At 44.9% G+C, this 23,328-nt stretch overlaps 1 protein-coding gene across 1 annotated transcript in view; it reads right to left on the reverse strand.

The window, feature by feature from the left end:
- Positions 1 to 837: 837 nt before the first annotated feature.
- Positions 838 to 23,328, reverse strand: part of LOC142573181 (uncharacterized) — a 51,887-nt gene continuing 29,396 nt past the window's right edge. Inside the window, exons 4-5 of the mRNA XM_075682755.1 lie at positions 14,087 to 14,296; positions 838 to 1,664 (exon numbers count right to left, since the gene is read on the reverse strand). Of these exons, the coding sequence (XP_075538870.1) occupies positions 1,269 to 1,664; positions 14,087 to 14,296 (606 nt within the window). The 3' untranslated portion in view covers positions 838 to 1,268. The remainder of the gene's footprint in view (positions 1,665 to 14,086; positions 14,297 to 23,328) is intronic.

The following is a 23,328-nucleotide window of genomic DNA, read 5'->3' on the forward strand; positions in this document are numbered from 1 at the left end:
TGCCGCAAAGTAAACTAAACGGGAGGAATGGGTGATGACAGAGCCAACGCTACTTTCGCCACACGTGGGGACAGTGGGCAAGCAAGGAGAGCGCGCTTCGGTCGTGCCACTAGGAAGCCTTCTAGTTCACTGCATGTAGAGTCAGTGTTGTACCTGCATGGCTATATCGGTGTGTTTGCTGACTCACGGCATCGCTCTAACGCATACATTCGAGCGCCGTCATGGCTGCCTCTTCTTACAAACTTCTTGCTCGGCATTTACCAAAGGTGAAATCACGCAAGCGCATCGCTTTCCGAACGTTTCCTTCGCCTCCTGTGTGACCGAGTAGGCGGTGTTGAATTGTCACTCCCGCCTCGCCGAGCAGACAACCACTGATGAAAGCGCAGCGCCGTCGTATCGGCGAATCACGAGAGCGCAGGCAAATGTTCAGAAGGCGAGATGCTTGCGTGATTTCGCCCCTGGGACAGCGGAAGAACTCCGGAGATCGGCTTAACACAGACGTCGAGGTGGCCTAAAGAGGTCCAAACCCTAGTCTCAATTAAGCGAGGAAACAACACACGACACCTGAGCGACACCTGTTGTTTTCACGCTTAAGTCCAGTCCTTTCGTAGCTGCGCGCAATAGTATTAGTTATGTCGTACCAAGTAGCCCACTGCGGATTTCCCTTAGTCTCAACAGTTCCTCAATACTGATAACCGAAGCCTAGACAGCTGCTGTTATGGCATATAAAAAGTATAGCTCACCATCACCCTCTCACTTGTAGCCACTTACTCATGCTGAAACGAGACACACAAGCCTATCATACCGCCAATTTTGCATCTGCTGTCATTGACACGGGGCAGCAATTAAGCTGCCCCCTTTATTGATTGTGCCAATTTTCTAACATGTCGTATTTTAGATTTCCCTACCAGGTTAGCTTGAACAGGACAACAAGTATTAGCAAACGGATACTTATTTAAGTGTTCCAAGTAATTTTCGGTTTTCAGCCGAATATAAGGAAAATGTGCTTTTTTTTAATCTGGGAAGGACTAAGTACCTTATAGTGTGCTCCAATCGGCATCCTAGAGAAAATGGATGCATTTTTCTGGCACCATAATGGGGTCGCTGAAAACGTGATCAGCAAACTAGTGTTTGGCACAAAAAACGGCACCGTATTTACTGCGCCTGGAACTGAACACGACATCTTGTCCACCAAGCAACATTTTCTTGTTCGGTACTTGAAGGCACAGCGGGCCCCGATTTGCCTCTGCAGAGTGCACGCGGCACCGTCACTGCAGGCCGACTTCGATGGCGAGCGCGTCCCTGGAGAGGAGTCCCTCGCGAAGCATGCGCTGCTCAGAGATGAGCACGGCGAAGCTGACCAGGCCCAGGGCCGGACGCGAGAACCAGTAGCGCGGCACGGCCAGCTCCGAAGAGGAGAAGGTCTTCACGAGGTGGCGGTCGCTGCCCGACCGGTCGAGCAGGCGCAGGCAGAAGTCGAACTTCTTGGCGCACTTGGCCGAGTGGAGGAGCTCGAGACCCAGCTGCACCGCGTCGCCGGGCTCCTGGCCCGCAGGCACGCCCAGGCACGCGACGAGCCGCAGCACGCAGCGCACGCTGCCCTCGCGCTCGATGCCGAATGGCCGACTGTACAGCCGCGGCTGGCCGTGGCGCTGGCTCTCGCCCTGCAGGGGTCGGAAGTCGCTCACGCATTCGCGCACACACTTGCTGATTCAGAGACGTATGTTCTACGGACGAGAGCATCAAAATTGGATTTATTGAGATGTGTCTTCGACAAGATACTACGGGGCAGGACGTTGTTTGCTCCATTAGTCGCAAGCGGAGATGGCAGAACAGAATGCGTGGCTAGCACAGAAAGGAAAGAAGGCACGCCCGAGGGGAGTCTATTGTATTTTATTGCGGCGTTAGCATATTAAGATCTGACTCGCTGGGGGATACGATTAGGATTTAGATGTCTTATTTGACGACATTAATAGCAATGGATTACGTCGTTCTGATGTATCGTTTACTAGGGCAGTTGAGAATTCCGCACCCTTCAGGAGATGCGCGGCAACAAAGCAGTTAATTCAGCTGTTTGTACTTCCCATGTGAAAGTAAGAAAACTGAACGTCGTCATGCAAGTTAATATCCGTAGCTGGTGGGAAAGCTGTAGAGCAACGTCGGCAAACCGTTACGCCGTACCGATTTATCAAAACGCTTCGTTCAATTAAAAACCACTTAGTTTACCCGTGTATTAAAGTAAAGAACAGTGAATGTCGTCATGCGATTCCTTAGCCGTAGACTCCTGTGAACCCTGTACAGTAACACTGATCGACTACGTGATACAGGTCCTAGTGATTCTGAGGCACGGGCGCGCAAGTATTATCTAAACAGCGTACTTGATCTCCGTTACGATCTTGTACACTAGGCGCGCTGGTGGAGGAGTCAAGGGCTCAAGTCGCCATAGACACATTCGAAATATCTGGAGAGGCCTGCCAGCACATTCATTAGGCGTCTCCGTGCTCCTACTGTGACAGGAGATGTGACGACGGGTGCGCGCAAGTATCACACGATATTTCGTGACAGAAACACTTTCCCCCCTTCGGATGTTTCAATGCAATACAATTCATATGCTTGACCCCGTAACACAAATGCATTGCCCACCAGTGCATTGCGGCAAAGCCGATTGTAGGAAAACGGCATATTTGACGCGATAGAAAATATATACACGTTCAAGAGCTTTTCGTCGGTCTTCACCCCTCTTTCTTGAATGAAAAAGAACGTACGCCTTTGTCCATGTTATAAAACACTGATAAAAAGTCTGGGCACCCACGTGCCGTAAGTAAAATATATAAAACTTTTTATACAGGTGTTCATGCTCTAACTGGTTTCTGCAAGTGTATGCGCAGATCTTGACGCTATTTATGCCAAGAAACGCGTCACAAGCGGACAGCTCAATCACTTTGCAATTCTAGCCTTGTGAGTAGCAAGAGCTAGTTGTTCGTAAAAATAATTGAATTCACAGTACTCGCCTGCACTGAACCACGTGTATTCCTGCGGTTCTGGAAGCGTGTGAGCTATCTCGAGGTGTAATGTGCCGTTAAATCTGATGGAAGACTCTCGCACACTATGCATTGAACCAGTTCTTCCATATACAGAAAAGACTAAAGAACAGAGGAAAATTTGTGAAACTACAAAATGGCAAATTGATTTGATAAATCAATAGTTGTTTCCAGTAAAGAAGCTCTCGAACCGACAGAAGCGGTAAGCAGCAGTAAAAGTTATGCCTAAGGAAGTGATTACCACTGACGTTACACCAATAATAAACCCGATTTTACTATACGGATTAAAGAAGACCTGCTTCGTCGCAAAGCATTGTTCTCACCTTTTGCTCGCCTGTTCGCCACATAAGCGTTAAGGAATAAGACAGAGCCTCACTGTATACTGCAATACGTTTATCGCTGGCTGGTGACAATTTATGCACAAACACAGGGGTGTAATATTACCATTAAAAAGTTATCTTCAGCCTGACTGATTAGCCAGCTGTGTTTCCATAGGGGCAGATCCAGCTCCACAGAGCCACCACTGAATTGCAGTTTTTTTTAAAGGATCCTGTACAGCTGCATTAATAAAGTTTTCTATTTTTTACGCACTGAACGCAGGTTCCCAGACTTTCTTATCAATCTTCTAAATAACGGGTACAGACGTACGTTGTGTCTTCATTTAAAAAAGACCGAGGAAGGCCTCTAGAACGTGTACGTGTTTTCAATCGCGTTGCATCTACAGTCTGCTTCGCCGCAAGGCTAAAATGACGGCAAGCGGCGTCGGTCACGGGGTGTAGTGTGACACACGCGCGCACATTGCCGTCACGTCTCATGCCGCAGTAGGAGCACAGAGACGCCTAATGAATGTGCTCGCAGGCCTTCAGAGCTTTCTCGGACGTGGCTGTGGCGAGTGTTGTCCTTGTTTCGCCTGGCCAACAAATTTAATGATTACTTTGTATCGTGAGTTGTAAGCACTTATGATTGAGGTGCCTTGATGTATTCAGTCTCCTTACAAATTCTTTGTATCTTGATGAGACTGACGACATTGAAGTTTTTAATGTCTTCAAAAGCTTTAGGCGAACCAAAAGTGAGGATGTGCGCGGATTAAAAACACAACAAATTCTTCTTGTTATTGACCTACTCACCCCTTGCCTCACTCACATTTACAACATCTCCTGAACCTCGGGCATTTTTCCTCAACACAGGGAATTTGCAAGGGTCACTGCGGTGCAGAAAGGCGGGGGAATAGATAATTTAAGTAAGTATAGGTAAGTATAGACGAATCTCAATTCTTCCACTGTATTTAAAAGGTTTAGAAAAAATTATTCTCCTTAGAATGATTGCTTTCTTTAATAAGTATTCTGTTTTAACACCATGTCACTATGGTTTCAGGTCAGGCTGTTCCACATTAACTGCTCTTCTTACACAAAAACAACTAATTTTGAAAAACATAGAGGCAAGGAAACTAACACTGGGAGTATTCCTTGATTTCGCAAAAGCTTTCGACAGAATTAACCATGGCACACTATTAGAAAAATTACATTGTTATGGTAATCAGAGCAGGCTGGTGGCCGTTCTGCAACGACTGCTAACCCATCGCTTTTACGCATCGCAGGCCTTCCTAACAAAATATAGCTACCGGCAACAGCCCAAAACAGTGGCAGAGTAAAAGGCTCACCAACTGCACGCACGCGCACTATCGCTTGCTTCCCAGCACGTGCCATCATCGACTACAGCATATCAACCACAGGATTGATCACGGTATATCTACGCAACGTGGGGCGTTTCCGACGCCTACAAAACTGCACTCGGAACCCACTTCAGAGCAGGCTGGTGGCCGTTCTGCAACGACTGCTAACCCATTGCTCTTACGCATCGCAGGTGGGCTTTTAAGACACATTGTTATGTTATATCTATTGGCGTAGCTGCCGGCCTGCTCTGAACGTGGTTTGAAATTTATGCCATTTGTTACTTGTTTGCATCTTTTTGTCGCTTTTCGAGCCGGATTCCGAGATTCTGCAGACTATTGATGTGTTGAAAGATTTTGCCAGATCCATGTCTGAAAAGGCCCCAAATTCTATTAAGGAACTAGCAAAGCTGTTCATTCAACTGACAGCGAAGTTTATCGAGGCCGTAGCCGAACTTAGGACTGACGTAATGACCATGAAACAATTCGTTGAGTTCAACAATGAGAGCTTCGATGAGTTCAAAAGCCAAATCCGGAATTTACGCCAGGAGCTCACTGAGGTGAAGAAGCGGAGTGAAGACAGTGAAGGAGACCGCCAGAGGCTGAGGAAAAGCCTGGGGGACTTAAAAAAGGATCTTGTTGAATTGAAACAATACAGTAGGCACAACAACATTGAACTGAAAGGAGTGCCAGAAACAGAGAACGAGAACTTAGACGACGCAGTCCAGAAGGTGGCGAAGTGCCTGAAATTGGATCTCTCTGCTTGCGATATAGATGTCGCGCATAGAGTTCCGCTTAAAGGATCAGGGGGGCCACATGTAATTGTGAAGTTCAACTCAAGGTGTGCGTGGTATAAATTCTTTCAAGCAGCCAAGAAAAACCAATTGAACACAAAGATGCTTGGCTTTGAGGATAACGACGCAATCTTTGTGAATGACCACCTCTGCCCTGAAAACAATATCTTGCTATGCAAGACCACCCAATTGAAAAAAGAAAAGGGCAGGAAATTTTCCTGGGTTTCAAATAGTAAAATTCTGGCGAGGAAAGCAGACAATTCGAAAGTCGTCCATGTGACACGTGAAGATGATCGTTCAAAAATTGTCTAGTAACTGATTCCTAGCCGCAGCAACCTCATGGCAGAGACATAGCGTTCACGAAGATGGACAATAGTAGCTTGCACATATTCCACAGCAATATACGCAGTATAAGAAGGAACTTGACCTTGCTTCTTGCTTATCTATTTCAGTACCAAAAACATTATGATGTCATTACAATATCTGAAACTTGGCTAAAAAAAGGTGAACATGTTGTTACTCCTGAATATCTCACAATTTATCATCCACGTGGTTCACTTTCACGCGGCGGTGGTGCAGCCCTTTTTGTTCATAACAGTCCCACCTACTCAGCATTGCCCAATGTCTCCTGCAGCACATCTGATATTGAAGCCTTATTTATAAGACTGGACAACTCTGTTATCATAGGTGTCCTGTATCGACCACCTAATTCACCTCTAGCTTTATTTCTTCAAAAACTTCAATCTATATTTTTCACTCTAGTGCCACGACACAAAGGTCCGGTTATAATTAGTGGTGACGTTAACATAGACACCAGTCATACAAACCATAGCGACTATACGTATCTGCTAGAGTCCTTTAATTTTCAAAATCTGATCACTGTCCCTACTAGAATAACAAGTACATCCGCAACTGTCATTGATCATGTTTTAACTAATATAACATCGAATATTAATGCCGGGGTATGCAACCAACCCATCTCAGACCATCTCCCCACTTAAGTAACGGTGAAAAACGTCATAAAACCGAAATTAACGCACGCCAAAGTAAGTACAAGGATTGACTATGCTTTGCTGAGATCGAATGTCGAGTTAATTGACACTAGTACCATTTACTACGATGACGTCGACATAAAATTATCCAATCTAATTGACATCCTGACTTGCGTTAAAACTAACAGCAGTATTAAAACATCTGTTCGCTCATATAAGTTGCCCATCTCACCCTCGATGACGGAGCAGATTTTAGCAGTATTCCAGCAGAAGGATTTTTGGCATCATAAATGGAAACAGCATAAAGATAACAGCTATTACTTGGGTCAGTACAAAAAGGTACGCAATAAATCTGTGGCAGTTATGCGTACACGAAAATAGACTACTATACACGTTTAATTGAACAGAGCTCCGGTAACTCTAAAAAAACTCTGGGAAATCTTGAATAGTGGTATAGGTAAGCCACACAAACAGACCTTTCCGGACGTGGTTGATCAGAATGTTGTAAACAGCTTTAATTTATATATTACTGCTGTTCGAATTTCTTCAGGTACCAATGTTAATAATACAGATATAAACTCTTTGTTACCAAGCCCACTCCCAAACTCCTTTCGTATGGATGACATTGAACTTACCGAGGTACACTCAACATTAGCAACTATGGATAGTAACAAAGCTGCAGGTATAAATGAAATTACAGTACGTATGTTAAAAGAAAAAATTGATATTCTGGGTCCAATATTATGCCACGTCTTCAATCACTCACTAGAAAACGCCAGTACCCAACGTCAGTAAAAACAGGCCGAGTTGTCCCAATATACCAGGACGGTGATCGCTAAAGCCCTTGTAGTTACCGACCAATATCCGTGCTCAGCGCCATTAATATACTTTACGAGAAAATCCCTGCGAATCGAATCAATAGCATTACACACAAATACCACATAATTTTCCCACAGCAACATGGTTTTCCGCCACACCATTCAACCTCATCAACGGTGTAGTCTTTAGCCCACATTATAAACTGTGCTTTGAATGACAACAAACTTGTAGCTGTAGTCTTTCTCGATTTAAAAAAAGGCTTTCGATACGGTCGACCATTCCATTCTTTTGTACAAGCTAGAGCACTACGGTTTTCGGGAATGGATTTTCGTTTTGGTTTCTAGTTACTTCAATGGACGTCATCAGATAGTCGTCATAAATAATGTCTGGGGCTCCTATGTTTACGACAGGAAGATGTCCTCTTCCCCTGTCGTTATCAGCCTTCCTAAGCGTCGTCGAGTACCTCGACTCGTCGGGGCTCTCGGCGAGACTATAGGAGAGTTCTACAAAGACGGATGGCCTAACGACCATCGCACCACCTCGGGCTTCCTGATTCGCCACTACTTCGCTTCTACTGGGCCACCTCCTATACGGTCTACCTCCAGCCTACTCCTCCGGTCGAACCTACTGGGCCCTCCCTGCCGGGCTGCTCTGGTGCTGCTAGGACGACCTTCTACCTTTCTCCCTCCTACCCTCTCTCTCTTCTAATCCCATCTCCCCACCCTGCTGGCACTGAGCCGTGCTCCCGCAGGGGTTGCAGAAAATAGTGCTAGCCTTTCCTCCTTCCCCACAAGAACCACTTCTCTCTCTCATCGTCACCACAACATATTCATATAGGCGTGCCCCAAGGGTCTGTTTTGGGACCCATGCTTTTTTATATACGTTTCCGACCTTCCACGTGTCTTAAAATTTGCAGAAATGCTGATGTATGCAGAAGACACTGCTATAATAATTACAGCCAATAGCATCGAGGTAATACAGTCCAAAGCAAACGTAGATTTGGCAAACGTCTCTAAATGGTCTTCAGCCAACAAGCTTACTGTAAATATCAAGAAAACAAAATATGCTATATTTAACTCCCGCAGAAAACAAGTAGATGTAGACTCTGTAAACATTAGTATTGACAACTCTCCACTAGTATATACTCCGTGTTTTAAATATCTTGGCGTAATCTTTGATAGACACCTACACTCGCAAAACCATTTATTAGTAATTGGGGCGAAGGTGGCATAAAAGTGCTATAAACTGCTTCAAGCACTTGACATTTTTGTACATTGTACAAGTACATTACGTATTTTATATTTCTCCTTCATCCACAGTCATCTCTCATACTGTTTGGAATCATAAGGATGGACCTACAATAGTTATCTCCAGCCAATCAGAAAATTGGAGCAATGAACATTACGAATCATAACGCAATATAAGCAGGATAAACCCAGCAACCCATTATTCCACGATCTACGGATATTACCCTTCTATTTACTACGCCTCCTAAATACAGCAACTGTCGTAAACAGTATCGTAAGAAACAACCACCCCTTCCATTTGTCGCCCTTCCATACGTCATCGCGTACTACAAGAAATGTATTATTAGGCAACTTTAATCTACCAACCACGCACTACGTTTGTAGAGAGCGACGGCTCTTTCATTTGTGTTCAAATATAGAACACTCTTCCACAAGAAATAAAATACGCTCAAAATTTTGCACTTACAGCTAAAAAATTTTTTCAGCGCATGCATTTAACATGTTAAAAGACATCTGCTGTTTGCATCCCATTTATTATTGTAATATAACATGCACGATGTCTTTTGAATTGAAGCGACTGTTTTTTTGTTATGCTTTCTTTTTGTCGTTTGTATTATGTATATATCCCCCCTCTCCGCTCTTCCAAGTTTTTATTGTGCATGTGACGAAGTCTCTGCATTATACAATTTCATTTCTTGGACCCATAACTAGCCCACGGCTACGGGTCCAAACAGTGCTGGACAAACTTTTATTGTGTCTTCATGGATAAATAAAGAATTTCAATTTGAAATTTAATAAGAAGTTACATAACCAACAGAAAGTCATGCGTATCAAAAATAGAAAATTATCTTCGTTTAAGCTTATTAATCAGGGTGTACCTCAAGGTAGCATATTGGGACCACTGCTATTTATCATTTGTATAAATGACGTTGTGAATATTGATGATTCGATTAACTATATTCTTTGCGCAGATGATACTAGCTTATTCTTCTCAAGAATTAAGGAGTATGAACTCATGAATTTGGCAAATGAAATATTGGGCAATATATATCGGTAAAATATATATCGGTCGGTAAAAAACTATCTCCATTTAAATTACTCCAAGACAAAAGCGGTCCTCTCTAAAGCGAAGTCCACGCCTTGTGATCTCACTCCGTTCGTCACGAAATTATACGAAAATAGAACTTTCCGCTACTGCAAAAGCATTGCGTATTATCTTTCATGAAATGATGCTATGGGACCACCATACCGATTACTTATGAAATAAACTTAGTAAAGCGCAAAGTATACTGCAGAGATGCCATAGGTTAGTACTGCTACGAGGTTTACCGACTATTAGCGGGAATCGCAGTCAGGTCGTGTCCAGTGCAGGGAGCAGCCGCGCAATTCTAGCCAAGCGCCAGCGCAAGCAAGAACAGCGACACTGACCCTTGGGTCTTTGTCTTTCTCACTTCGGGAACCATGCGGCCGCCTTGTGCTATCTTCGTCCTTACACCACCAATACCATAGAAACTTATCGTTTATAACACACTATTTGCTTCTCACATGCGCTGTTGTAACCTCCTTTCGTCAAATAGTACCAAGAGATCGTTAGGTAATTTAGGGGCGCTATAACGTAAAACTATTACAAACTCTCTATTGCAATTCTGCAATCAACCCTGCGCGATTGTTCAAAAACTTTTTGGACCATCCCCACTTCACCTGTCTGCCACGCGACGTCACGAAAACCGCGATAGCTCCCCGTTTGATATGACGCGTATACACTGATTCTGCATGGTTTGACTGAACAAAATAAAAATGGTTATTTCTGATTCGACGCCTTTTTGCGATCAGCCCTCGGCTATTGGCCAAAAGTTTTCGGGCTGAACCCACATCACCTGCCTGTCACGCGACATGACAAAACCGCGAGAACTCACTGCATCAAAGTGACGTGTGCGCGTTAAAAATGCATTAATATGCCGCACAAAACTGATTTTTTTTCTGAATAGCCGCAGGCTGCCCTTTTCTGAAAAGAATAAAAGATGGCTGCCGCCGATCGCTCAGGCGCTGGCTACTCGCAGCTGCCGGAGAACATGGGTTTATTTCCGTATAATAAAAAGTTTTGCGTGGCGTGTAATGTTTTCTAGCACTATCGGCACGTTCACAACCTCGTTCTGCCTACTCTTCTTTGATGAGGATCCGCTTTAGTGTCATTATTAAGCTTCCGTTGCATGTCGCCGCGATTTTCGACCAGCCAATGCAAGCTAAATCAGGGAGAGCGGACCAATCGCAGGCGCCGGCACCACCCTCCTCACGCGGTTATCGATTTTCACTGCAGTGGCATGGCCCCATCGAGTTCCTCTCCACTTGAGCGTGCTCCTCGCCTCTTGTCAGCCAATTAGATAAGACAAGCCGCTCAGTGTAGGCAATGTTATTCGTTTTTCAAACAAACAAATGTGATCCCTTATGAACGAGGAGAGCGTTTCATTGGCCTGTTCAAACAACCCTGCGAGTGACCGCCCGTTGCTTGCATCGGCGGTTACGTGAATTTGACATCCAGAGAGTGGAATAAGAACATGTTGGAATAGTTTTACGTTATAGGGCCCTGGTTTCACTTCAAAAGAATGCCTTACGTGCTACTGCATACTTGCCTTACAATGCACACGCGCGTGATATATTCCGAAAGTTTAATATTTCACGAGTAGACTACCTTTACGAGTATCAACTTATTTGTTCTTTGCAGCAAGATCTTGTTTTTCGCTCAAATCGATACACTGAACACTCCGCAGTTCGACGCCCACGAACTAATTATGCCCTTCAGGCACACTCCTACTGTCTTCCCTCAACACCTAAGAAATACAATCTAGTTAGTGTAAACATACGTCGTACGTCCAAGAACACATTACTGCAAAAATTTCTGTCAGTTAACTTGTTTGTTTGTCACTTGAAAAGTATTTCTTTGCCGTTTCAAAGTTGTCATTGCTCTTTTTGCTGTACATATATATATATATATATATATAAAAGTGGGTGTACATATTAACCTTGCCACAAGTATGTACGACGAATATGTACGACGGATATATGGAGCTGGGACCAATCAAGGTGCCGTTATGCAGCTTTTATCCTGCCATCCCCACCACTTATATGCATCAGTGTTTATGTGGTAAATAAACTTTACCTTCTACCTAGCGCAGCCCGTATACAAAATCGTCACGGGGATTCAGTACGTGTTTCTTTATCACTCTGCATCGTACGAAGAAATCGATCAATGTGGCTGTACAGCTTTCACAAGGGTCTACGCCTAGGAAATTGCGTTTCTTACTTTCACATAGAAAATCACGAGCCATTCCACTCTGTGAAGGTGGTTGACCACCGAAGCTGTTTAGCACACGACACGGAGGTGACACATAGTTTTTAACTAAGGTACGAACTCATTTATTGTCTTCATCAGTGCTCATCATTTCACTCACAACCGCTATCACATCTTTTGATAATTTCAAATCGATGCACGTACACCACGGGGTAGACGGTTGGGCCGGATCAGCGTGGCATCGCAAGGAATATGTCCGTAACACGGAACGCGTAAACCGCTCCGTTTTTGGTACCGACACATCCACATTGAAATCACCCACAACGACAACAGGGGTAGTGTCATCGCAGCAAACTCACACAAAGTGAGTAGCCATGAACCTTACGGGACCACGAGTCGTTTCATTTTCGCTTGCTTGCGGGAGTGTGAGTTATTGCTCACGGGGTTATGAGCCATTAATGATGAAAGTTTCGGACATGTTGTTCTCCATGATGTATGCGTGATTAGAAAGAATTTAGACACTGTTCGCTTCACTTTGATTAGTGCTTGTAGCCTCTGCCTTACGAGGCTATGAGCTATTGCATTTTAGCTTGCTTACGGGAGCATGAATGCTTACGGGGCTATGAGCCATTGGTGATAGTTTTTGTTCACGGAGAACAAAAATGCACGGAATCCTCGCCATACACAGATTTGTTGTAAAATATAAACAGTTCAATTCAGAAACTGATCCCGTTCCCCATGAATTTCCTCAAGGGTATGGTATGCTCAACGGCACTAAAAATGCACCGGCATGACGTAAAGCTTTGCCATTGCTGTCGTCAAAAAATACACCTTAGTTCTTATCGTATCCCCCTGAGACTATCAGACTTTATTATGCTAAAGTCGCAATCAAATGCGATAAACTCCTGTCGGGCGTGACTTCTTCGCCGCGCCAGTCGTGCATTAATTACTACCGCCACTGTTTGGGACGACTTAGAACATTCCATGTTATTCGTACTCATTCGTAGTACGTAGGCTACAGCATCCCTCCTGGACCAAAAGTCCCCACATTTTTCTCTAGAAACGGCTGCTCCTCACGCATGCGCACAAAGAGCGGTTAAATCTAATTTTGATTTTCTCTTATTTTACAGGGGCGTTTGCGTGCTGCCGTCTTGAACTGTTAACCCAGCCGTTGGGTTAACAGACGGAACAACCAAAATTGGGAACAACCAAATGCATGGTACGACAGTAGATTTACATGCACGAAAATGATTGTACAGACGCGTTTGTAGTTCTATGACTCTGTTAATTTGGCGTCGCTGTGCACAAAACTAAGAAATTCTTCGCGTAACAGCTCAAGATGGCGACGCGCACAAAACAAAAATCGTTTACGCGGCCTAGTAAGGCATCATAGGTGTCGTTCCCGGTCACTGTGGCCTTATTTAGATCACTAAGAAATAAGAAAGGACCCGCGTACCGATATTGCCCCGCCCCCCCATATCTATATTCACAATACTTTCCTTACTTAAATGCCGTCCTCGTTTAGGCATCCCCATGACAATTATGTATCTATCACACCTATTGCTATTTGTCAGCCTGATAACAAAGGGGTGAACAGCAAAATAGTAACGCTCTTTTGGCACTTTGCGTAGCATTGTCTGGTGCGCTGCGCGTGGCGTTCACGCGGCACTGCGCAATGACTGCGCTGCGACGTCGGCCGAAATGTGCTTGCTGAAACAGAGGTGTGTGTATTTGGATGATACGATAAAATAATCACTCGGAGTGAACTGAACCTTCCAGTGCTCAACGGCACTGTTTAAAAGAAAAGTAGAAACATTCGCTCTATATGCTAGCAGCATAAATGGCGAGGAAGGCCTTTCACTGCGGCTTCGTATCGGCTTTCGCCCACCGAAAAGCTGCACATTCGCTTCCTAGAGCAAGGTAAGGCCAAGACAATTATATCACTAAAATGCTAAAATATGGTGCGAAGTGGGTAATTCTGTAGTGGGTTCTACGCATAGGTAGTCTTTCTAAGCGATCCGCAAGACGTAAAGATAATGTTATTTGAGAAGGTGAGAACAGAATATGCTTTTCGCTAACTGAAATATCAATTCACATCTTAATCAACCCTTACAAGCAGAAAAGCGTTGTATAGACGCTAACGTTAAGTTTGAAATGTTACATTTGTCAAAGTTTTCGAAAAGTAAAAAAGGTTGATGAAAACACCGACATTCCTTTCTGTGAAGCCCATTTCACCTTCAGCCTTTGGTACCCTGACAACACCCAGCGGAAGGGGGCGTCCCTGGAGCTCCTCAGCAGGGGCAGCTCCTGGAAGTGCTTCATCGGTGACCACGGCTCGGCCTCGTCCAGGAGCTTCTGGCGGCCATCTGCAGCCTCTTGCGCCTTCTGTAGGTCTGCCAGACGGTCACCTAGCGCCGCCTCCAGACGAGCCTCCAACATGGCCTCCTGCGAGTACGCCACCTAGCTACAGAGAGCGTCCTGGTACCTTGCGCCCATCTTCGCGAGCATGGCGCCCATCGTTACGAATGCTCAGCGTCGTCTGTCCGTGCCCGAATAACATGGAATGTTCTAAGTCGTGCCGATGGCAACCAGTATGTAGCAAAGGCATAATCGTGACTGAAACAAACGTACGTCATTATTGCGTTTACTGAACGAAGCAAAGGTTCCATCTTCGACAACAGTCGTGAATGCACCGAAGGATACGCAATGAGCGTCCTGCGCACGTTCACGTCAGGCGTCATTTAGATAAAATCATGCATGGGTTTGAAGTTACAATGCATTTCTGGATACAGGGGTTTGGCTTAGGCGTAACGGCAAGGCGGGGCGCGTTATATATGAATTCTTAAGTGGGAGTGCGGTTTTCTATCATGCACTTTTTATTCCACACGTCTACCTAGACGTAAAACCGAGAAGCCCAGAAATAAACAGGCTGAAGACAGATATTTTGTTGTCGTTGTTCCTTATTGTTCCTTATTGGGGACAATTTTTAACAAAAAAAGATCACGCCGACTTAAGCCACATGTTAGAATCTGAAAACCGAAGCTTTCGTGAAGCGGTTAGACAAATGCTGTGCATCTGATTAAATTCTGCACAGCGTTTTGCACCATAATGATTAGCACCATAATGAAGATGACAAGACCCAGGACCGCCACCACCTGATCCTCTTGCCCACGCAATAATATACGGTGTCCAGGATCGGTCTCCTTTGCTATGACACTGTATCCATGGTTGGTGCGCCGAGTATAGTGGGCCGATCCTGGAGATACTAGTGCAATAGTAAAGTTCGGTTGCGCTGTTGATGAAGAACAGTTGTTGAAACGAGGATATTTAGGTATAATTTGTGTCATCACTGCATACTTCCATAGAAAACAAGGCTAGCAGCCAGGATAACTGGAACAGTATATAATAAAGACTGCTGATGTCCTGCGTTTGAGCTATTTCTCAACAGAGCAGCAGCACCCACGGCAAAAAAGCCACGGGGGTTAGGGGTGAAAGGTGGAACAGAAAGCTTCGCTTTAAAAATGCCTTGAATGACGCAAAAAACGTCATTTTTAATGTCATTCTTCAAAATATCATGCAAAAGCCCATTAGGGTTGAAATAAAGCAGAAACCTATTGAAACATTTATTTTTACAGCTACTTAAATACAGAAATAAAATTTTGTACAATATGATATATAACAAAAGGTGAAAACTTGAAACATTTCCATAATTGCACAAGCAAAGCAGGAACGTGCACTGAGATTTTCATTTCAACTGTCCGGTGAACATGTGTTTTTCTTTCTCCCTTATCTTTGAGAGGCCTTTCCCCCTTCCCCAGTGCAGGGAAGCCAATGGGGCTTGGTCTGGTTAACCTGTGTTAACCTGCGTTAACCCTTACACTCATTCTTTTTCTCTTCAATCTAAAAAGAGATATTCTAAATGCATAGGGATCTGTTACGACTTGTCCCGTTCGCCATCGTCTCTGAAGCTTAGTTGCAAATTGCCTGTATGTTGCGCAGCTCGGCGATCGTCACCGTTGTGATGTTCAAGGCTCTAAAATGTAACAGTCACCTTCATCGTCCATCGAGTAATGAGCTCCATTGTGCCATTGGTGAGCTGCCGTGAAGACGCCTTGAGCGATGTGCACCGATGTGGTGCCCGCTCTTCCATTTTTTTTTTAAGTGAAGCCTTTTTTGTCTCTTCCATCGACATTCCTGCTGATCGCTGCTGTCTTGTGCTGTAGCTCTTGCCGAAGCTATTACCGAATTCATTGTGATTCCTGCTCGATACAGTCTTGCACAATTGACCGGTGCCGGACATAGTGCAAGTAAACACAATAGACAGAGAGAAGAAAGATCAATAACCATTTGAGATTAATGCGAGAGAAATGCGCTAGCATTAGGTCGCGCCTCTTTGAGGTCCTGGATCCGTGATTTAAACCGCGTTGATGACATTGAAAAGTGTTGTTCAGTAGCGCACTCGACACACGTCCTCACTCTACCAGGAACGAAGTGCAACTGACGGTGGTCCCTAGCAGAGCTCCGCAAGTTGCGCTTTATATATAGTTACCACGTGGCCAGCCTCCCACATTTCACACACATACACTTTTTAGCTCACTTTGACATTTCTAAGGCTAAGGCAATAAGACAAGGAAAGACAAGGATGTTAATCAGATGGGCGTCCAGGCTAGTAAACACCACATATAGTGCGAACTAAGGCAACTGATTGGCCGGTAGAAGACAGTGCAAAGAAACACCTTATATAGTGCGAGAAAGGCGTTCCACGGGGCCGGACGTAGTGCAAAACACACATAGGATACAGTTCAAATTAAGGTGGCCCACAGTACCGGACGTAGTGTAAACAAATAACAGACATACTAGTGTGAATTAAGGCGCCATGATCGGCCGGTACTGGACATAGTGCAAATAACAGATATTATGCACATTAAGGAGGCCTACGGTAGCGGACGTGAAGCAAACAGACATCGAGTCGTGGTACGTATTTAGGCGGTCCGAATTGTTGGCATAGCGCAAGCAAACATTAGACGTAGTGTGAATGGTGTGAATTAAGGGGACCCGTGGTGGCAAGTGACGCACGAGAGCGTGCACGTGAGCTCCAACACCAAAAACCGTAGTTATCATTCCGGCATCGTCACTTGCTCGCCTTCATGCCATTGTGATAATTTCGTTGTTGTTGTGCCAACGTAACATTTCCGCCGTTTTCCCTCTGTCGCTGTCACGCTGTTGTCATATCGTCTACATCACGCAGCCATCTTCGAGTCGTCGTAATCAGTCCGTCATCATTCCGTTGTAGTCACGCCACAGTCGTCATTGCGTCGTCGTAACAGGGTAACCATTATGCCGTCGTGATCATTCCATCTTCGTTATTTTGTCGCAGTGCTTCCACTGTTGTCATTCCATTTTCGTCATGGCTTTGTCGATGCGCCACTGTCGTCATTCCAGCTCCGTTATTCTTTTCTGCCAACCATCGTCGTCATGACGTCATTGTCATACCATCAGCATCATTCTAGCATCGGCATTACGTCGTCACGCCATCGTCACTATAGCGTGATCATCCCATTGTGCTCATCCAGTCGTCCTCACATAGTCGTCGTCATGTCATCACCGTCGTACCATCATCGTCACTCCAGCTAGATCACTGTTGGGCACGGCCCGAGCCCGTTTTATGAAACCCGGGCCCAGCCGGGCCCGTGACGCCAACGTGCCCAGCCCGAGCCCGCCCTAGGCGCGGGTGTTCATTACTCAGCTTACCCAGGGCTCGCGTATGCATGACCAGGCCTGGCCCGGGCACGCTGGCGAAAACTTGTTGATGATAATCATTGTTATTACTGCCTTGTCTTTTGTAGCTGGCAATCAGACAGAAAATCCGGTATGTACATGCATGTACATGTACATGTATGTACATGTACATGCATTGAAATTTCGCTTTACCCGGGGTGGTAGAGTAGCGGTGAAGCTGTTGCGTTGCTAAGCTCAAGGGCGCGGGTACGATTCCTGGTCGTGGTGGCAGCGTTTTGAAGGGGGCTAAATGCAATAATGCCCGTGCGCATAAATTTGGGTGCAGGTGAAAGAAATTCAGGTAGTCCAAATTGATCCGGTCCCCGCTACGGCGTGCCTCGCAATCGTATCATGCTTTTCGCACGTATTACGCCAGAATATAAATGAAGTATTTGCTTATGTGGTACAGGAAAAGTCATTACAATAAAGGTATAGCGACAATAAAACATAGTGAAAAAAGCGTGAAAGCAAAACTAAAATGAAAAAGCAGATAGGAGCAGACCCAAGTCATTCTCTCTAATCCTATTCAGTGCACGTCATGTTGCAAACAATAACGTTTACACAGATTTTTAAGAGAGGCTCGTGATTAAGAATTTCTTGCAGCAAGATAAAAAAGTTGAAGGTGAACAAGAAGCAAAAGCACATGAAATGCAAATCATAATTATTCCAACTTGGACACAAAATTGTAATGACGACGTAGAATATAAAGTATATCAACAAGCTGTCACACACCATGCTTCAGGTTATTCCATTTAAAAGGTTCTTCCCTTTTTATGAATTAAAAATAGGAAAGTCGCTTCAAATAACACGCAGCGACACAAAAAGATATCACCCGAAAACGATGCCTCAAAAACAGGACCTTGTGAAGGCCAGCAAAAAGTAATATAATCTACATGTTCTTATGCAAAAACAGCAGATTCTCCAGGCTCTTAAGCTTCAGGCAGGTCCTCCTCTCTTGGTGTGTGTACCAAGCTGCAGTAAAATTCTGTTGGATACTTACAGATTCTACCATGTGGGTCAGCCTCACCTTCTCGGGGCCTAATCCGCTGCAGTGTATAATCAATAAAAGACCGAAATCTTTGTTTCACACACGCAAACAGCAGTTATGTGGCGCACTGCCTGTGCTGTCGTTCTTTCCGTTAGTCGTATGCATTTTTTATCTTAATCGTACGATTTGGTCCTATGAGGTCATTTAACATGCGAATATATATACATACATGCACAAACAGATGAATTCACGAGCATACAGCATAAAACTAACGCACAATTGGAAAGAAACAACCGTTGCGTTAGCGCAAAATTTGTAATATTATTGAGAGCGGTAATAGTACAATCGCAAAAGGGGCAACAGGGAAATCGTTTAAAGAGCGGGTTTTTGTAGAAGTTAATGTTCCACACGCAAACGCAATGTTCATTTTTGTAGAAAAGTTCAAAAGGAGACATTCATCTGGTTTTTCTTTCTTTTTTTGCTAAGTACAAGAGCCAGCTCTTTGCACGTGTCACTTCAGCTTCGCACAGAATGCCGTGGACTATACGCAATGCATAGCGTTCATGTGGGCTCTGAGGCCCAACTCAGGCCCTTTAATGAGTCCGGCCCGGCCAGGGCCCGCGCAGTGCTCTAACTGCAGCGTGGTCCTCCCGCGATCATCGTGCGGTGGTCGTCACACCGTCAAAATCTTACCGCTGCCCTCACGCCATCGTGGTCGTCGCATGGTCGGCGTCGTACCACCGCCGCCCCTCCTGCGTCATCATCTGATAGCCGTGCCGCCGTCACATCAACGCCCTCCCTCCACCGTTGTCATCCCATGGTCGTCGTGCAGTCGCCATTATGTCGTTGTGGTCATTTTGTCGTAGTGGTTCCAGTGTTGGCATGCCTCCCTCCGCATTCCATCGTCGTCATTTCGTCATCATTGTACTGTCATCTTTATGTCGCTGCACTCGTTCTGTCGTCATCATTGTTTCGTCGTAATGTGTGCCATGTGCACGATCGAGCGCATCGAGTTGAGTCAGGTACTTTCTAGTGGAACTGTCCATCTGGATCCTGCGGTCTCTACTTGCAAATGACCGCTGAGCAGCCGCAGCGTTTTTCCAAGTACCATTGAAATATTCGCTTAAACTTATTCCCACAGCGCGTGGAATCCGCAGATTCTTCCCTCGTATGGTAAAGTTTGCTCGGATCAACTTCGCTGAGCTGTCTGCAGTATTTAGCGAATAAATGGCACTATTAGGTGCTCCATCTACATGCTTATGTTAACGTTTCAAACCGCTTTTGAAAGGGAAACGTCTTTTTCGCTCTTTCTCCGACTTTCTCGCTGCTGGCGCCGCCGCGGCCGCTGTGAACGAGAGCTCCAACCGCAACACTCCACACCGTCGTTCTCATGCCGTCGTCGTGATTCCGTCCTCGTCGTTGCGTCGTCGTCATGCCTTTGTCGTCATTTGGCCGTCGTAATCCCACCGTCGTAATCCCGTTATCGTGCCATCATCATCACTGCGTCGTCGCCTATCCATCTTCATGATCCCATTTTTGTCATGTCGTCATCGACACGCCATCGTCATTCCAGCGTCGCCATACCAGCGTGGCCATCTCCTCGTGGTCATGTCATTGTAATCATTGCATCACCATCACACGGTGGTCATGCATCGTCGTCATACCAGCAACGTAACTGTATTTGTCACACCATCGCCGTCATGCTATAGGCGAAAATTCCAGCATGGTTGTCACGTTGTCGCGACGCCATCGTCGTCATCTCGTGGTCTTCATGACATTGTCGCCATGCCATGATCGGCCTTGACAAATTTTATTCGCACCTATATTTTATTCGTGTTTTTTGGCTTGCTTACCACATAAAACCCCAAATATATTAAAAAATTATGTGTGCTTCGTCTCATGCAATATCTGGAAATATGTTTTCAAAACAGGACATCAAGGCCTTGTTGTTTTAGTAGAGGCAAAAGTGAAGCTATACATGGGAGTTTAGTTTTTGAAATTATTCACATTGTCTGCTGCAGAAAATGTTATTCGTGTGGCTAAAGTTAGCCTAACCTTACCAGTTGCGCGCGTGAAGTTCCTCGACGCAATTTCTTGAGTTTGTCAGACAAAAGTCAACATTGCACTTCTCGCATTTCATTCACGGTTTCCCATCGCAACGTTCAAGTATGCAGCACTGCTGCTCTTCTTATACAGCAGGCCATTGACCAATTGGGTCGTACCTGCTATCTGCGGGCTAATTGCTACCACGCTGCAGCTTTTTCAATAGCTGCACCGGGGATTAAGATGGCCTTCGCGCTTTCGTGGTATTTCAGCCACACCAGCTTTCGATAAGGCCTCCACGACAGCGGTGGAGCTGAGCGGGCAAAAGGAAGCATCTGCTGGACCCGCAAGCTGTGGCGTGAGGGGAGAAGCCATCGCCGACACACCACATCACCCTCGCTCTCGCAAGCCGGTGTTATCGGCGCGTTCCTTGTCCGCGCAGGGTTTCGCTTGCGTTCTAATTACGGTGGTTCTAACTGCGCCGCGGCAAACGCAAATAAAAATGCGCCAAGCGCCTCAACGTGCTCGCTTGCCCGAGAAGGATTCACAACTCGGAGCGGCTCTCAATTGGATCTTAATGCTTTCGGATTCACAACTCATAAATACTTAGGTGTCCTGGGATCTTCTTAGTTCAGTTTACGCTTTTCAGTTCTGTTTATGCGTATAGTGAGCATTGCGCTATCTTCTCAGAAGCTCCCCCTATATTTTACTTCGTCTGGAAAATATTTACAGCAAGATAGATGCCGCCACAACCCGTGAGGTGTCTTTAATTTATCAGCGAAATCATTTCTTAGCCGCTGAAATACTGAAATCAAATTCTAGGGTTTTACGTGCCAAAACCACAATATCCTTACGAGGCGCGCATCTTCAACCTGCACGGGAGTTCTTGCATTTCGCCCCTACCGAAGCAAGAATGTTTAGGTGCTAAGAATACAAGTGCGTTGTATATAAAACAGCAGTGCCGTCACATAAAAATAAAACGACAAATTGACAGTCCCCTAAGTATTCTTGCGTGATTTCAATGCGAAATCATTGTGACTTCTTTAATTAATTGGTTACGTCCATGATACGTGACGTCATACATTGCGACGTGCCCTTCGCAACTATGCCGTAATGCACCTTATGCCACTTTGCTCTAACTTGTAACAAACGTAATACACCTTGCTGTAATTTGTACCAGCCTTAATCCACCTTCATTAGGTTTAATCCACCTTAATCTTCCTTAATGCACCTTGTTCTAATTTGTACCAACAACAATCCACTTTAATCCACCTTAATGCAGTTTTATTAACTTTACTTCACTCTAATTCACTTTACTCCAACTTAAGTACCCTTACTCTAACTTTTTTCTAACTTTATTTCATTCTAATTGACCTTAATTCAGTCTAAGTCGCATTGATTATCCATATTTACAACGAATTAGCGTTGGTATATCATTTACTATCTTCTCTTTTACTACTGACGTCGTACAAGACGCTAATGACGTCACATTGATCTTGTTAGCACTCGTTGCAGACAACAACGGAGGCTTTTCTGCCTCATGGGACATATAATGCTTTCGCATTAATATAGCTGTGCCCAAGCTGATCGTGAGAGTATGGTGTTGCATAAAACTACATAAACGCAGATAGGTCGCAAGACTGAGAGCCAGACGTACTGGGAGATCGTGCATCGTGGCTAACAGTGGCAAGATTATTAAAATAAAATATATAAAATGATGATGTAAGCTCTAAATAAACGTACTTACAAAAGCAGTTAGTATGAGTAGTATGAAATAGTCATAAGTTTAACAAATACTAGCACAAGTTCTTTATTAATGTTACGATGGATCCCTCCTCTATTCCTGAAGGCAGAGAATTCCAAAATGATAGTTACAGATTTTTTTGTAGTGGACTTGGCGTAATTGGCCTTGGCTTAGGTAAGAGGAAATTATTTAATGCTGTAAGGCGGGGCGATGTTGCATGCAGAAACTGATTTGAGTATCGTAGACGAAATGGAAGCTTTCCATTTACAAATTTGTAAATGCCAATGCGGAGAAGTTATCTAGAGCTTTTTTCAAATAGAGTACCCAGCTTGAAGAGCACAGGTGATGTATTGGATATGAAGCTGCTGACGGTTACTATTTTTGTCACTTGATTCTGAAGGTGCTGGATAGCGGACGCGTGTGATGGCAGAACAAGTGTGAAAGCAGCACTTCTGCGTGCAGCTTCGTGCAGCTGGCAGTGTCGTTTTGCTGTGCCTTAGACAACAGAACGGATGACAATTTGCTTTAGGTCCATAGCTGGCGCTTATAATTTTGAATATCCGTTATTTTGTATGTGGTGTTGCACCACTACTAAGTCTTTCGCAAACCCTTTCCATAACTGCAGCACCGAGCTATATGCCACGAGTAAAATCTCAGCACACTTATGGTTTGCTGGTGTAGTAAAATACTATGTTGGTGCACAGCTAATCCATCGCATTCATGTTACCTGGATCTCTCTTTTTTCTTTTTTATGCGTTGGAGAAGCACGTTAACCACAACGAGACGGCACATGGAGTGGCGCGAGCGCTAACCAACCGCGCCGCTGCAACCGACCGTCCAACATGGTGTAGTGCCAAGGAGCGCATGACGACGTTCAACTAACTTGCACAGTTGCACCGCCTGGCTCGAAAGACTTTCCCACCC

The sequence above is a fragment of the Dermacentor variabilis genome, chromosome 2, assembly GCF_050947875.1.
Source record: "Dermacentor variabilis isolate Ectoservices chromosome 2, ASM5094787v1, whole genome shotgun sequence".
NCBI classification, from domain to species: Eukaryota; Metazoa; Arthropoda; class Arachnida; order Ixodida; family Ixodidae; genus Dermacentor; species Dermacentor variabilis.